The 17,913-nt window shown below is 38.8% G+C and overlaps 1 protein-coding gene across 1 annotated transcript; it reads left to right on the top strand.

The window, feature by feature from the left end:
- The first annotated feature begins 5,608 nt into the window (after window positions 1-5,608).
- Window positions 5,609-17,846, top strand: senp1 (SUMO specific peptidase 1). The gene is made up of 18 exons (XM_066670898.1): window positions 5,609-6,307; window positions 9,638-9,696; window positions 9,797-9,990; window positions 10,775-10,859; window positions 10,983-11,160; window positions 11,358-11,505; window positions 11,610-11,728; window positions 12,613-12,887; window positions 12,982-13,045; window positions 13,310-13,348; window positions 13,472-13,556; window positions 13,661-13,804; window positions 14,195-14,326; window positions 14,564-14,767; window positions 15,020-15,099; window positions 15,371-15,455; window positions 15,875-15,970; window positions 16,078-17,846. Exons 1-18 carry the CDS (start codon window positions 6,171-6,173, stop codon window positions 16,138-16,140), a joined length of 2,187 nt encoding a protein of 728 aa, XP_066526995.1. The 5' UTR covers window positions 5,609-6,170; the 3' UTR covers window positions 16,141-17,846.
- The last annotated feature ends 67 nt before the right edge of the window (window positions 17,847-17,913 follow it).

Genomic DNA, 17,913 nt, shown 5'->3' with positions numbered 1-17,913 from the left:
ATACAGAGCAAGTTGTGGGACTAAAAGCTGAACTGGTGAAGGCTGTTAATAGCATTGATAGATCATTTGCCAGGGAAATTGAAATTGTGGTGTCTGCAGTTTGGCTTATTGCCTCGTAGTAGGTGGCCATTGACAGTTTATGATGTTTACATTACAGAAGCAGAGAGGTATGGGAGTTGGGTACTGGAGTTTCCATTCACAAGTTTAGCTGAGGAATTTAAATGTGCAAAGGTGAGTTGCAAGATGATTTTGTTAGGATTGAATGAGGTAGTAGTAAAAGCAGCTGCGCCAGTCACAAAAGCAGGAAGGAAGTGCAATCTGGAAATGGCCATGCAGGTAACCAAAAGCCAGAATGTAGAGCTTGTGAGGTTTTGATTTGCTAAGTACAATGCGGAAGAACAGGCCTTGGGTCAGGTGATTTGTGGAAAGCTTTTAGTAAGGCCACATCACCAGAGAGAAGGCAAATGAGAAAGGCTAGTTTTATTTGCGAGCAGCAAGAGGAGGCACTGTGTGCAACAGCAGCGTCACAGGCAAAACAAGGCCAGTGGCTCTGATGGGAGAATCTAGAGAAGTGGAAAATTTCCTGGCAAGAGTTGAAAGCTAGGGAAGCAAGTTGTATTAAATGTTTGCTGGGAGCAACTTACGATGTCCTTCCAACACTGCAAAATCTTAGATCTTCAAAAATCTTTTGAAAGGAAGAGGCTGAAGTACGTGGACATGCGGCAGAGGTGAGGGAACACAGGTGTCAGGCACATGTAAGACCGGTGGAGATAGGTGTTAGGGGATTTGCAGCCAGGTCTGCCACATCCCTGCTTGTGTAGTTCAGCATCAGGGGCTGGAATCTAAGGGCAGCTCTGAAGGAGTTATCAGAAACAGCTGAAAGGTCTAGTCTGTGGTTGTGGATAAGGAGAGCACAGATTACTTGGGGAAATGCACTCTAGAGGTGCTAGTGTGGTTATTGGTGATGTAGCATGTAAAGTTCACATGGAACTAATGGCACTGAGCATTCTTTAACGGTGTCAGTGGGGCTAAGTATAGCCTTAGTCACCAGGGAGGCCAGTCTGAATTTACAGTTGTTGATGGTAAAGGGTAAAGTAGGACTTTAAAGCTGGCTTGGAGGGGAATGGATCTGGGACACAAGACTTCATGGTTAAGCCTTCTGGAGGTGTTGTTGGGTTGATTAATTGAAACACTGACGAAGGTTATTTCCTACCTGATGACACCTGTGAATTGCTAGTGATACAGTGGTTTGGGTACTCGTGCTGGGCTCAATGAGTAACCATAGTTGTAAAGGATATCTGGTTGCTGATCGGATCATAAATGACCACAGCAACCCTAGTGGATATATGTAGGATACTAATAAATGTTGGTAGATGTAGATGGTTGCTGATAAGATCATAAATGGCCACAGTGATCTTAGTGTTGAGGTGCTGAACTTTTGTGGCCGTAGGTAGGAAGTCTTGGTACTTTTGCTGCTTCTAGCTATATCTAACTTTCAAACACATGGCCAGTAGTTCCTCTCGTTATAAACCGTAAATGGCACTGAGGAATTTTTGGGTCCAGTAAAATCTAACATGATCTCAATTCACTTGTTCCCTTCATAACAGCAAAATGTTATGTTTGTGGACAACCCGGTGGGTAAGGACTGTATTGTAAATTGTCAGAAGGCAGAATATCAGGCTAAAAATCAAGACTGGGCACTTTTTAAAGAGAATATACTGCCAGTGCTTCAACTTAGCCCGTTTCCCTAACATATGATCACAACACCCTGGATATTTTATGACTACATACAGTAAATATCTTACAGATTGCTCCTTAAACTTTAAACCAAATATGGCAAATCTATGAATTATAAAACCATGAGAGCCTGTTTTGGTTTTTTCTTTTTTTTTTCTCCCTAATTTTAGACAAAGTGATTGGACCTCCACTACACACAGCTCTCTTTTATCAGATGTTTACAGAAATGTAAGTATTTCTATATAAATTACAGGTTCCTCTCTATGCCCTGTACCATGCTATCTGGTTAATAAATAAATAATGGTATTTGCATTTAGTAACGTTATTACTATTTAAATAAAATGTACTCATTATCTGATCGTTTTCTCGTGTAAACGAGTGCCATTTCTGTAGTGTTTTTTTAGAACATAAAATTTGGGGAAAAGCTGTTTAACTTGCCATAGTGATATAATATAAACATTATATTAGGACAGTGTATAACCATGGAAAGCCTGTTGGTTCATTAAAAATGACAAAACTGAAAACACACTGAATGATACTCAATTCCTTTTCACAAAAAAAAAAAAAAACTCAAGATAATGGCAGGAGCTGAAAAGATTAAATTTTAATGGTGACGTGTATAGTCATTAAACAGTACCTTTGAATGTAAAGTACCTTTGAATGTAATTAACCAGAATAATATATTTTTGGTAAAGTAACTGGGCATTTATGTAGAAATATTTGAATTTCTAAGGGCTGATTGAAAAACGTTAAAATATTGATCAAACCACTTGCTCTCTGATGTTGTGGCTTTAATAGTTTGGAGATCTTGCCTGTTTTGTGTAAAGTTAGAGATGAAAGTAATAGTGTGTGTCCAGTGTTGGTGTGGGGTATGGCTTTCAGTCAGAAAGTGAAGGGTATGTGTCACAGAAACACCTCCACATATCAGTAAGAGATTATGATAAATTATGATAACTTTCAACACATTTCTGTCTAAGCATCCAGTAAAACACTGTAATATTGTGCAGAGCTCGGCTATATGTCATGAACAATGTTTAAGCTGTAGTGATGGACAGAGATAAGGCGAATTTTGTCCCAGTTCTACTCTTAAACCACTTGATCACTTTAACACTGAGCCCCTTTTGCTCATGCTTACACTGTCATTAAAGTGCTAACATGAGGCTCATGGCAGGAATTGGGACAATGTGAGACTGCTCTGTGATTGGCAGCTTTGAGAGGAGAGAGCACTGTGATTGGTTAATGCTGGGGTCGATCTCTCAGTGGAAGTTACCTTTTCCTGAGAAGCCCAGTGGTTGACCTTTGGCCTAGATTCCTATTTTTGCTATCCGAATTTTTAAGACTTGAATTTATGAGTCAGAAATGTTTAAATCTGGATAATCTTAATTATTTTATTTCAAATATTTCACTGCCTCAAAATTTGAAGTTTATCAAATGAAATACAAATGTAATTTAAATATTAAAAATTGAGACAAACATAACTGAAATATTCAGAATTCAGATAAATATAATTAAAAAATCCAAAATTCAGATTTGCATACTTATTTGGCCTGTCAACATGTAAACAAACTTGCTGGAAACTCTTCTGCAAAAATAATCAGTAAGAATCAGGGTAATGGATATAAAAATTACATGATAGTAGTTTTGTTCCTAATTCTCTTAGGGAATACAATGGTTGGCTATAGCATTCAACATATGTTGGTGTCTATTGTCATGGACAGCTCTACTAACTAAGAGAGTGGGGGATAGCGATATCAGTTTAACATGGTCCAGCAAGAATCTTGGCAGTAGATTTCAAATTATTTTTAATTTTTGTTTTTTGAAAAGTGTGAGATGTCATTGCACATAGTCCTATGCATGGACTATGGTAAAGACATTAAGCTTTTAAAGCTTTAATTGCTGTATTATGTATTTTACTTTTTTCCTCTTTTAACTGACAAGAAACAAAAAAGTTTATATATTTAGTTTTAAAACACATTTTATGATGATCAGTATTTTGCAGTTTGAAATCTGATGGATTCCAGAAAGTATGTGCTTTTGCTAAGTTGCATATAAATCTTTCCAAACTAAATTCATATTTTGTTTTTCTGGAGTGTTATGAGCTATAAAGGAAAGACACATTTTCTTGTATACTATATTCTTTATAATATATTCATAACATTTAATTCATGAAGTACTGGAGTGTTTATGAAGGCCCTGAACATGGTGAGTGAACATATGTGAAGGTATATACATCATTAATTACTTTAATCCTTTTATTTTTGTGTGCAATGAAGATGTATTTATAAATTTGTAAGTGCATTTTTGAAGTCAGCAAGATTAAAAAAATAAAATACAAAAATGCAGGTAAGGCTAATGCAGGTAAGGCTTTTAACTGTGATAGAAATGGTATTATATATGATGTATTTAATGTTTACAAGATCAATCATGGAATATTGCAATAAATTGTCCTATTGATAAAAGCAATTAGACTGACTAGAATTTATTTTTATTTTTGATAATCTTTGTTAATAATTTTGATCTATATTAATATCTAAGGCCTTGTGAAGGACTGGTGCCCCCTCCAGGGTGTGTTCCTGCCTTGCACCCAATGATTCTGGGTAGGCTCCGGACCCACCACGACCCTGAACTGGATAAGCAGTTACAGATAATGAATTAATTAATAATATCTAAGGATTTTTAGTTTAATTATTCAGCTTTGAATCAAAAAATCTAAAGTATATCTCATACAGTAAATTCTGGCTATGTGCTAATAGTTCAGTACAACTTTTATTTTTTCTATCTGCTTTCCTTCATTATGTTTAAAGACCATTATCAAAGCAATTTTAATTCATACCTGAAAAACATAAAAAAATGGATTAGAATCCCATAATTATTGGCAAATTGCCTGTATTTATAGGTCTTTGACAGATGACATAAAACCTATGTGAACTTTCACCTTTCTGGAGCGATTCTTTTGTCAACGCTGTTCTTACTCATGCCACGTCCTTCGTGGAAGAGGTAAAAAATAAAAAGTTAAATATGGGCTAAAATTTTAAAAACCTTTTAAATAAATTTCAAAATGTTTACTTTATTCATAGAGCTGTAACAAGATGATATATGCAAAATGATAGTATAAAACAATGAGACCTATCTTCTGGTTTACATTAGTACTGTGTCAAAAGTTAGTTTGTTTTATGAAGATGGCATTTTTGTGTTTTTCTAGTTCAGGATCTGATGATTAACACCATCATAACTTCATCATCATCAACAACACCAGAGTTCATTTGTGTTTCAGCGGGAGAAAACTGAATGTAAATCAAGTATGGGGTACTAAGCACAAGTTTCCGTTGTTACAGTCAGCAACTATTTGTTTGATTGGACTTATTGCAAGCAAAATGTCACCAGTTATACCTGCTCTGCTGTGGTCCCTTACTATTAAAGGAAATTGGTATGAAGGAGTCTAAAAAATCACGCAGAGCAACAGATGGGCCCCAGTCTGTAATTGTAGAACTGCAAAGTTCACCTGTAGGGAAAGTGGAGCTGAAAGAATGGACAATATGTTTGGAAAAATATACATTTTTAAATTATATTTTTAATGATTTGTCGGATTGGTTTGTGTGTTTCCACTCAGATATTTCAGCCAGTCAGACAAAACGGGAAAGTTTAATTCAGATACACAGCGTGACTACACTGTCAATAATTGTACTAAAGAGTGTGCTAGTGTCCTACAGTATGGACTGTTGAGTAAGAATGCGCGGCTTAAGGCGCAGCCGTCTCTCGGTAAGTTGTTTATGAATCACTTAATCAACGTAGTATTTGATTCTTTGTGAGAATCGATTCCTCGGCGCAGACGAGGCTCTTTTCTTGTCCACTCCGGGCTGAGAGCACTGCATGCGGCCTCTGCGCGTCAACGCCGCACAGCCAATGAGCGCGCGCGACCGAACGCCATCAGCTTCGGCCATGTCGCGGGTTTAAATGAGGAAGAAGCGGGAGAAGGTTGTTGTGCGAATAGCTTTTACACACACGTGCGGTTTCTGTGAGCGAGCTTTATCCGCGGAGCAGCGGAATGCGGCTTCCGTTCGAACAATAACAGCGGAGCGCGAGGAGCCTTGCCTTGAGTAACGGTCGCGGAGAGGGCGGTCGCTAGTTTTAGCCGCGGTTAGCTTCGCGGGCTAACGGTAACGGTAGCGCTGAGCTAGCGGCAGCTCGGCTAAGCGTAGCTAACAGGGTTTCTTGCCATTCATTAACCGGAAAATGCGGCTCCCTTTAACCGGCTAACAAAACCACGAGCCTCGGAGAACTCTCCCGTTATCCGCTGACGGTAGTATGTAAGTAACGGGAGAGAGAGAGAGAAGGAAAAAGTCACAAGAGTCGCACGGACAGAAATATTGAACTACAGGAACGCTAACTTACTCCCAGCCCCGGCGCTGAAATTCACTTCACCGAGAGTAAAGATGTTCAACAAACTCTACCAGTGGTTCGGAACTGGGATCAAAAACCTCCGCAACGGAGTCCCACCGGACAGGGACCACCTCGGTACTGACATGGTCCAACAGCACGGGTCTCCGCGGAGAAAAAGACCCGTGGACTGGTGAGTTTATAACAATACACACTGACAGTCTGGAGCCCTCTCTGGTTTAATTCTACACAAAGCAGCTGGAGGGAAGTGCTCAACAGGCTTTAAAGGTGACCTAGGCGATTTAATTTCACTTTTAACAATTGAAATTAAGCTGTAGATTATGGAGAGCATCATTAAAAAGTTACGTCTACCAGTGCTTTCTGCAGAAGTGCACTCTGTGCCACGGAATATCAATTTAATTAACTGCTCTCTGGAGGGCCTTTCTTTGTTGTTGTAGTTCCCCTGCTTGAACACTGGATGTAGCCTTGAGTAATCCCAGCTATACACCATACACATTTTTCAAGCAGTTTTTGTCGCAGACAGTTTTTCAAATTGTTGATAAGAAATTAAAAGCTGTGCTAGAGTTGCTGCACATTCTCCTGTCATCTCTAACCCGTGAACCGTACGGATCACCCTCCATGGTTCGGGACGCATGTGTACTGCGGATCTATCGCTATAGTTAAACTGTAACTGTGCGGAATAGAGTTTTAGTGCCATGGTTTAATTTTTCATGACGCAGAGCCTTGGTGAAACATATACAAACTGAGCTGTGAGTCTTAAAATGAACAAAGCACGTCAGTAAACCTGTTATGGATTGTAAACTTTGCAACGAGCAATGACGCTATCAACCACGACAGGGGATGCCAGCGGAGAGCCGAGTTCTGTCTGTGTGAGACAAGGGGTCTCGGTGAGACAGGCTGAGTGTAAAAAGGAGAAATCTAGCAGTAAATCCACCTCGGAGCACTGGACTCCACAATTTCGATGTGTAACGTGACGAAAGAAAATGAAACGCAGCAGTTGCTACTCTGAGCTTCTACTTCACAAACAGACCACGTCAAAATAAGTCACTAGTACACACGAAGCAGTAACACAAAATACTGCAGCGTCAGCCCTGGACAGCTCCGTCCATTTCACTTGTTCTGGTTTGCTTGGGACTGTTTTTGGGGTAGTTTGATGCATGCTCACTGTAATGTTGAGGAACATGAGGGCACTTAGATTAACAAAGCACCTTTTCTCAACGTGAGGTTAGGCCCTTTCTGAACTTGTCTTTGATGCTCAGTACAATATTTTAAATATATTTTCTATTATGGTGTTCCGAAAAAACGATCTGATCCGTCACTCAAAACCTGTGATCTGATCCAAACCAGGAGTTTTGTGATCCGTTACACCGCTACTAAATTAACACAAGTGATATTGCCTATTGCACATTTTACAGTCATAGATCAATATGTTAATAAATGCTACAAGTATATAAAGAGATGAATTAAAGGAAAATTTTACCCCTTTCAACATTCCAGTCTAATTTACTTTTTAAGATTCTAACAGGGTGGTCTAATGTGATCTTCTCTTTTAGGGGTCAAAATATACTGTCACAATAAAATTGGGCTTTGAAACTTTCACATATTCTAATATGACACTGCTGGTGACATATTACTAAAAAAAAACATAGATTATGCTGAAAGTTATTATATTAAAATCAGATTTTGAAAAGTTGTACATTTAGTTCTGTACTACATTATAACAAACCTTTGTCTTATGTTTAAATTGGGTATGCAGTGTAGGATAAAATTCAGTACATGTCGAAGAATGACCAATACGTTAATAACGGCCTTTCTATGAACACAGAGCAAACTGCAAAATGTAAATGCTTGTTGCTCAAGGCCAATAGGTGTTTTCTTCAACAACTACATAAATCCAGCCCAAACATTGAGTTGTGAATCCAAATTGATGTGAAAGCCAAATTCCACAGCTGCAGAGTGGGAACATTTTGGCTTTAAGTCATAAGAGTGAACCATTAACATGAACCAGCTAATATGTTGATTTTGTTTAAAAACAGTGGAAATGAAAGTTTGCAGTACAGCAAACCTGAATGCACATCTAAAATATAACTATCCTATTCAGTTTTCTGAACTGGGAACAAAAACAGCAGTTGGAGTGGGACCTTCCCAACAGTTGGGTTTTACAGATGCGCTTGCTGGACAAAGTAAATATAAATGTCACAAAATGGCGCACACATACAGATAGTGTAACCTACAGTACTTTCTTCTACAGCTAATTCTTATTACTTATATATTACTTATAACTAATTTGTTACTTTGCCCTTTTTGTAAACAAAGTTTTTAGAGTCTGTTTTAATTTAAAGCTCCGTTTAATATTTAGTGCAGATACTATCAGCAGAGCCTAAAAGAGAATTTTATTACAAGATTTTAATTGTAATGTAGTTAGGATATTTAAACGTATTGTATATTCCAATGACTGAATATACTTAATTACACATCATGACTCTTTAAAAGGGTGTTATTGCATAATTATGCTATTATAATTCTGTTGGTTATTGGTATTAAAATGATAGTAGTATCGTTGAACGAAATCATTCCTGGGAACTTATATTAGTTAAAAAAGTAAATAGTTAATTTGACAGACCTATATATTTGTATAGTTCTTTTCTAGACACCTAAATTGCATTGCATGTTTGCAACACCAGGACAGGCCAACAGTTCATCACAAGGCATCATACTCACCCAGTCACTCTCACACTCTCATCTGCGGACAATGTCACCCAGTCAATCCACCTACTGTTTCTGTATTGTGGTGGGAGGCATCCTGAGCACCTGGAGGAAACCCACACAGACATGAGGAGAATACACCAAATTCCCCCAGTGGCCTGAAGTGGATATGGAACCCAAGACTTTCAGACACTGAAGCTGTGTGCTGATTAAATCGCTTTGTTTCTTGAATACACTTCTTCCATTAATTCAAACATTGGAAATATATGGAAGTACAGGTGGATTTCCCTTATAATAAAATCCTTGAAATAAAAACACCTTTGTGTGTTCTCTATGCCTCTTTCACACACAAACTATGAAAAATGTTTAGAGAACCTCCAGAATATTAGTCCAAAGGTGTCCCATAGTGTTACTTTCACACATGCAGCACACAGCAGGAAGTTTTCTGTGTCAGACACACTGTTGCAGCCGGAATTGTGCCATGTGCAGGACATATTTCTGAACATTAGCAGCTACATTCGCACATGCGTTGATTCTGACTTTACCCAGAGTGTTTACTAGGGGGCTAGAGGGATAATGCACAGGGCGAATATTGCGTATGTTTTTCATTCACACACTACAGCTCCGGGTAAAATCCAGAACCTTTGTTGGTTGTGTGTGTGATAGGGGTTTAAGAGGGAAATTTTTTTTGTCATAGCCTGAAGAAGGAAATGATTTAATTCGTCTTCCAATGTGAAGTGACACAATCTAATATAAGCTGTAGCAATTTTAAAGCATTTTCTTCTCACCTTGACAGTGTGGAGGATGTGGATGGTATTGGAGATAATGACAGAACTGTCAAGAGGTTTAAAATGGGTAAGCCGCTGTTATAATTAATCTCTTATGTGTGATATCAGCCCAAAGATGTTGGTAGTATTTTGCTGCGTGATACCCTAACCCCATGCTGTATTTTTAGGAGATTTTGTGGACACGATGAAGACTGCTGCTGTAGGGGTGAAGTCTCATGGCTCGAGTGTTGCATCGTGGGTATGCAACAGTGTTAGTCCAAAATTGAAGAACATGCTGCCTCCCTCTCCTGGCCCACCTCAGAAACAAACCATATCTTTACCAGCAGCTCATGCATCAGGGTCTGCATGGACTGATAGCAAGGTGTGTCATGCTTAGAAGTGAAAGGGAGAGAATTATGTTCTCACTATGCAAATTTCATAGGAAATTTTGTAGGAATTCAGAATTCTGTAGTGTTTAAATAGCTGGTATTGTATAGGAATCACTGAATTTACAAAAGAGTACATTTTGATATTATATTTAACAGTGGTGCTTTTTAACATATTGGTGTTTCTATTTACTATATTTTACTTTTATATTATATTATATTATAGTACATTTTATTATAATATTTTTTGTGATGCATTCTGAAATGAGTTTTTTTTTACTTCATCTATCTGGTAGGGTTTTGAGGTATGAGGGTAGTAAGGTATATGACAGTACGGGAAAATGTTGCAGAGGTTAGCAAAGTTTCAACCACAAGACCAATAAACCTTAGTCTGCCCTCTTCTGATGCTATGATGGTGCGATTACACCTCACCCAGCAAGCAAACACACACCCCCACTGCTCACCACTCCTGCTGATATTACTTTATACCCCATTAATGCTTGAAAACAATACGATGGTATAATATATTGTTACCACCCAGTCCTGTTGTTACCACCTAGCGCCTGTCTGGCGTTGTCAAATGGACCTATTTTAGATTCAAGTCTTTCTTGTAGATTTTACATTTTTAACACAAAATTTAAAAGAATAATCAAATGATTTTGACTAGCATTATGGGTAAATCTGAGAAACATTATCCCTTTGTCAGAAGTTTGTTCTCTTGTTTATCTTGGTCTTTAAATGCTTTCTTATTTATATGTTTATTTATTTTTTTGTTTCTAGTTTACTGAACGAACATCTGAAATGCATGGGGACACGTTTGTGGCTCCTTCATCTACAGTTGAGTGGAAGACAGTTGTTAAGTCAGGTAACAAAACTAAAAGAGATCGGCTTCTGCTTTCTCTGCTTTTTATATGATGCATATTTTCCTTGCGACAGTGCATTTATTTGAATCAAAAGTGTTATTTTTGACTTTTTATTTTCCTTGCAGACTCTTTAAGGACTGAGCAGTCGGTGACCATATCCAAAGTCAGCAGGCGGCAAGTCTGTACAAACCTTCCACACCACGAAACACACAAAACTAATGGACACTCTGTCAGTGTGCCCCTCATCTGCCCCACCCCTCGGCTTGGTCGTCCCCTGTACCTCAGACCACACAGATCACCAAGGTGTGTTTGCTCATTTGTGTGCATCATGAATCTCTCTGCTGCTCTTAGTTTCCATGTGTATTAACCTTGTCAGTGTTATATGACACAATAATTCTGTGGTTTAAACTTATGCTTTCAAATCTGTCAGTGTTACAAAGGGTTTATGTCCCTGTAATACTTTATGTAATACAGTTTTATGTATTTTTCTTGTCTCTCAGCTGTGTCTCTAACCCTGGACCAAGCTCAGGGAACACGTCTTACACCAGCATGTATGAGAAGACCTTTCCCATTCGGGTGGTCCAGAGCCCTTCCCATGGCAGCTCCAGCCGGCAGTGGCGAGGCAGACCCTATTGTACAGCACAAGAGGTCTGGGTGGTTCTTGTCCAGTTTTATTTGGGATATATATTTTTTGTTTGCATGTTTCTGGGTAATGATCCTGAATGACCCCATCTTTTACAAATTGTTTACAGTCAGTACGTGGCGAGGAGAAAGAAGTATACAGGCAGTTGTTAGCCATGGTGTCCGGTGGCCAGTCATCATTCTTCCAAGATGGTACTTCACCCAGAGGCTTCCGATCACATAGGGATTTGTGAGTGTCTTGGTTTGAAAGAGCTGTTCTTCTATGTCAGTTTACAGGCCTGTCACAAGTTGTATTCAGTTGTCTCATGACAATTACTTAAGGTGTTATCCGAGGTCACAACAGTTATTTTTCAGTAGTCGTAATTAGGGCTGTGAACTAGCAGTGGTGGTTCTTGGCAAATCTCTAATGGGGCAATTGTTGCGATAACTGCGATTACTTGGTCCCTGGACAAAGTAAGAGCTAGCCATCTAGACAATTGGCAAATTGCACTGTATAAATTAATCAGGAATCCAAATTGACAGTCATCTAATGTGGAAGAATTTTATTTCTGTGCTCACCTCATGTAGAAATAACACCAGTAACCACTAGATTAATAAAGCTTTCTCTGTATCTACATAATTTGCATTATTTGTGGAGAGCTTTATTCAGGAGTTCATTATAAAAGTCTTCTTTTATAAAGTTACTTTGCCTCTATAGCGAATTAACAATCAACTGTGGTTATAATCAAATAAATTGCCACTGATTCACCCTCACCCATATTTTGAAGAGAGACCAACGTTATCACTACACACACAAATATAATGACAACGCTGATGGGACTTTGATATTTAGAGGCGGAACAAACCGTCTGGAGCTTGGTTTATACAGAGCCATGGAAGTTTTATTTTTTTCATATAATGAACTAAAATGTCCTCCCTTTCACTTTTGGAAAACCCCCTGGAACAAAGTATCACTAGAAAAGTATCACTTCAATAGGAAGCAAGATGGCTAATCAGCCTTTTAACATTTTAGACATTTTTGTTAATGTTCAAAGTGAACAACAATAAAAGCTTTACAAACATGTATGTATGTTTAAATTTTTATTTATTTATTTATTTAATTTATTTTTTTAGCTCTAGTTTCCTCACGTCAAGCCGCAGGTTACTGCGGTGCACCTCACCTGCAGGCTCAGGAGCAGGGGATTCTTCATTTGGCTTATCTAGCCTGCCTCCCAGCCCCCAGAACTCCAGTGCTCTTCCCAGTCCTGGGGTGGTCTCTAATGGACCTGAAACACAAACCTCAGATGCTGACAGTGAATCTGGCTTGAGGAGACCAGAAGTGGTCATGCCGTTAGCCCCATCACCAGCTGCCCTTCAGGATGCTTCCTCTCAGGATACACAATCATCAAGTCTGTAGTCTGAAAATATTTTACAGATTATATATGTATCTATATATAGACATACATTACTATAGCAGTGAATGATTTTCTTTCTCACTTACAGCTCATGATGGAGACTCTGTCATTTTTGTAAGGGCACAACAGGGCAAAAGACCTGACAGCGCAAGGTAGGAGATAATAAAACTGGTGTCTTGACCTGTTGTGTAACCTGTCTGTGTTATCTCAATTTTCATGCAGTCATTTGTTACAACTGTTGATATTTTAGATGTTTTTAAGAAGGCTTATTTGGAAACCTCTTAACCACAGAATAAGACAACATCTTGCTTGATTTGTTACCAGTCAGTATTGCTGCTGTAAAATACTCTGTGAAACTATAAACCTAACGAAACCAAAGTAACCGAAGAACACACTTTTTTCCTTTGTCTCTTTAGTGTACCATGTTTTCAAGCTGAACTTTGGATCAAAGAACTGTGAGTGTTTCTCCAGCTCTCTTAATGTTCAGCTTTTCCTCTTTTCTTTTTGTCCACATTTGTTGGACTTGAACCAGAAAATATATTTACGTGTTATCTGTGAATATATACGTGTGTTCACAGCACTAGCCTTTATGACTCTCGGGCTCGGGAGAGACGGCGGCTCATAGAGGAGCAAGAGGCTCTGGCATCTCAGCTCTTGCGTCAGGTGAGCTATGATTTCCTCTTAAGATTCTGTCACTCCTGTAGTGTTTTATTTTGTCTGATGATTAATTAGCCTTTTTCTGTTTGCTGTTTTGGGGAATAATTTAGCGCCTGTCTGGCGAGGGCCAAGCTGGTGTAACAGGTGTTGAGTTGCAGGTGAGGGTGCCTCTAGAAAAGGAGGTTCCTGTAGCGCCAATCATTGAGGAATCAGAGCCTGCTATTGAGGAACAGGAATTCCCAGAGATGACCGAGGTAAAAACAACCCTGCTTTCATTTGCATGATCAATAACTTTTTTTTTTTTTAAATGGACAACTTCATCAAAACCAGGAAACCCACTATCCACCCACCTGTTCATACATCGGACATTGTGGTGGATTTATCTTTGGTTTGCATGCTGTTTGATATGTTAGTTATATAACATTTTTGTCCACACACTTTAGACACAAGGCAAGATGAGTATTCCTTCCAGTATTTGATACATCATCCTGAAAAGTCATCATAATACCAGATCATTTTAAAGTCCCTTTGTATGAATAATATTGGAATATTTGATGCAAACTAGAGTTAACATTATAGTTTGCCATATAAAAAGCGCTTTGTTTCGCTGTCACTTTGCCGTGATTCTGATTGCATATGTGTAGGACATGGAGAACGAAGTAAACCGAGCCCTGAGGGGAGGCAGTCAGGATGAGGTACTTAGTGAAGGATTTCGCCTCACCATCACCAGGAAAGACCTGCAGACCCTCAGCCACCTCAACTGGCTAAATGATGAGGTCAGTTTGGCAGATTCATTGTCCTTAAACTCTCTACACTCCTCAAACACAACTTAATGTCAGATTTACTCTCACATTCATGGGAAGGTCTTAGCAATTCAACATAGTCGAATTTAGATCTCTGCCACCATTGGACGAGAGCCTTATAGGCCATGCTTGCCATTGCTGGGTCAGAAAGTAAATGACTGGCAAAGTTTAAGGACATTAAGCAAACTGTTTTTCCTATTTTATCCACAGGTGATAAACTTCTACATGAACATGCTGGTGGAGCGCAGTAAGGCACAGCATCTGCCAACTGCATACACCTTCAATACCTTCTTCTTCCCTAAGCTGCGCAGCTCGGGCTACTCAGCTGTGCGCCGCTGGACCAAGAAAGTGGACATCTTTTCTGTGGACATCATTCTGGTGCCCATCCACTTGGGGGTGCACTGGTGTCTTTCTGTAAGTAACAAACCAGAACAAATGAGAAAGCTAAGAATTGTCAATTACAAAGGAGCCTGGATTACTTTGTGGCTAGGCCTGTATATATTATGCTGCTCATTGACCTGTTTTGTATTGGATTAGTTCAGTTCAGGTAGTATTCTTAATACATGATTAGATTTATAATGGGTTCGGGATTGGCCGATTTAAAGTTGAAGGTCAGTTGTGGAGTGCATTTCAGTCACGTTTCTCACCTCTTTTGTGCTCTGGTAGGTTGTGGATTTCCGCAAGAAGAGCATCACATATTTTGATTCCATGGGAGGAAACAATGACGAGGCGTGCAGGATTTTGTTGTAAGTGCTGCTCCAGAGTGAGATGATGAAACTGTGGTGTAACCCCCACCCCCCTTTTTTCCCCCCATTTTATCTTCCCTAGAGCGCCTAAAGCTTGTGAATAAGTTCTGTCTAGACCAAGGGTGCTCTGTTCTGGTCATGGGGGTGGGCTGGGGTTTATTCAATGTTGTGATTTAATTTCTTTGACAGATCTACTAAGCATGGAAATTACAGCATGAATTAAATATGCTGTTAATTAGGACTGGCAATTAACTGTGCCTCTCTTCTTCAGAAAATATTTGCAACAAGAAAGTGAAGACAAACGAGGGCAAGCCTTGGACACTTCAGACTGGTCCCATCAGAGTAAAAAACGCAACGTGAGTCAGAGTTGTGATGTGGTGTTTCATAGACACGTAATGGTCATATTAAAGACTAGGACTAAACTTGTAGTTGGAATGAAAGAATAAAACCGGTAATTAATGTATTGATTAAAAAATGATATACTGTTTTGCGAATTGTGCACTGGTGCAGATACCTGATATTTGGAATATATATATTTCTGCATAGAGGGAAATGCTCCTGATATTCATCTGTGGCTAAAGACATATCTACCACTGTCTGTACTAGAGCTGTTATGGTTATTAAAAGTGGCTTAGCTCTCTCAGGCCTAAAGGCCAAAACTAAAGTCTGCATCAGTATATTTTCGTATATAGCAATGTCAGCAGTATGTGAACAGCAGCCTGGTCTGCCATTCTAAACCTTTTTTAAAAAGCTTGGGGAAATGGTGTTTCTGCAGGAGATCCCTCAGCAAATGAATGGAAGTGACTGTGGAATGTTTACATGCAAATACGCAGAATACATCACCAAAGACAAGCCAATTACATTCACACAGGTGAGTGTGCTTAGTAAAGCTTTTGAATTACACTGAGAAATTCGTTGTTATGGTGCCGGTTTGATGCATTATGCCATTCCTCTCCTTGGTCTCTGAAATCCCTGCAGAAACACATGCCGTATTTCAGGAGGCGAATGGTGTGGGAGATCCTGAATAAGAGACTTCTGTAATAGGATACCTTGTGTCATGAACTCATCTGAGGATGACGTGAGGAAAACGAGGGCGGCTGCACTCCGCTGTACTGCAGGATTCAGTTTGGCTAGGAACTAGAAGTGATGCCTTTAACACTTCCTCAGCTGGTGCTCCATTTCGATAAAGCCAAGTAGGTTCCATCTGACTGACAGTCTGGATTCAGGGTTTAAGGATCCTGCTGCCCCTAAGAAACCTCAGTGTTTTTGTTCATCCGTCTGCTATAATTTAGTTTCCCTCCTCCACAAGTTTAATAACTTGACAGTTTGATTTACCGAGCTTTGCTGCTTGAATGTGGACATTAGTTTTTTATTTTTCTGCAACATACAAGTTCTCTTGGTTTTGTTTTGTTTTTTCTGCCAAAGCTTGAAAAAGTATCTGCAATTATTTTACAGCAGGAGTTTTATTTCCACCATTTTCTCATAACTGAAGTCATAATTGTTAATGTCTTAAAATGGTTGTGGTTTTTTGACTTGACACAGTGTCACATATTGTATGCTGCAAAAGAAGGCAGCATTGGGACCAACAGCTGTTTGCCTCAAACATTTATCCAGCTTGAGCTGACAATTGCAGGGCTTTTGTAAACCACTGAGTTTGGATAAGGAAGCTACAGAACTAGCATCATACAATACAATGGTATATATTTTGATGTTAATACATATTTATATTATACAGCACATTTTTATTACTACATTTAACAGAAATGCTGTCTGCTTTTATTTCTTCAAAGTGACCTGACTGCATTTAGTTTAATACCCTTTTATATACAGCAGTTATGACTTCAGTGTGGAAAAAAGATGCTTTCAGGAAAGTTTCTCTCGTGGACATGGCCAAGACACATCTGTTGATATTGGTTATTTTTGCTTTATGAAATGACCGGCTAAACAGGGATTGTGGATCTGTCAGGATATCTATAGATAAACACTGACCATGCTTTATATATAGATATTTTAAAGAAGTGTTCAGGTAGGCCAAGTCACCATGTGTTACTTCATTGCAAACCAGCAGTTTTATACTGACACTCGTCTCTTTATGTAACTACTCTATTTAGTAATTTGCAATTTTTTCTATAGGATTTTTCCTGTTATATTTACAGCTAATGTACATAGTGTCACACAGTTTAATTGAAGACATATTTAATACACATTTTGTACCTTTTTATTATGGTTTTGTATGTAGATCTGGTCTTCCTGGAAATAAAATCCTGAGGCTGTGTGTTAGATTAAAGCTGTTTGTTTGTTTGGGTTTTTGGGGGGAGTCTGGAGGAATTTTTCTGTTTCTGCAGAAGTAAAAAAACAAAAAACACCTAAAACAGACCTACATTCATTCATTCCTTATCTGTAACCGCTTATCCAGTTCAGGGTTGTAGTTGGTCCAGAGCCTACCTGGAATCATTGGGCGCAGGGCAGGAATACACCCAGGAGGGGGCACCAGTCCCTGGAGGGAGCGCCACCGTGCCACTACTTAAAACAGACATAACATGACTTAATGTACTAATACAGGGAATGTACTGTGAACAATTTCTAATAAGTAGTTCACTGTTGCTACATGTAACCTCCCAGGTCCTGCATAGGAGCTTTTATTTTGTACTGTAAAATCTACCACATATGTTAACACTCATAAGTTTACTTTAAGACCTGTTTCTTTACTGTGTTAACTTATGATTGTCACATACAGCCCATATATACTAAGTAGCCCATATGTAGTTCCATCTTCATGTAAATATTAAATATTAATTTAATATATACAATATT

This window comes from Hoplias malabaricus, chromosome 5, assembly GCF_029633855.1.
Source record: "Hoplias malabaricus isolate fHopMal1 chromosome 5, fHopMal1.hap1, whole genome shotgun sequence".
Classification (NCBI taxonomy): Eukaryota; Metazoa; Chordata; class Actinopteri; order Characiformes; family Erythrinidae; genus Hoplias; species Hoplias malabaricus.
Note: the sequence above shows the minus strand (reverse complement) of the source record. Positions and strands in the feature narration are given on the sequence as shown.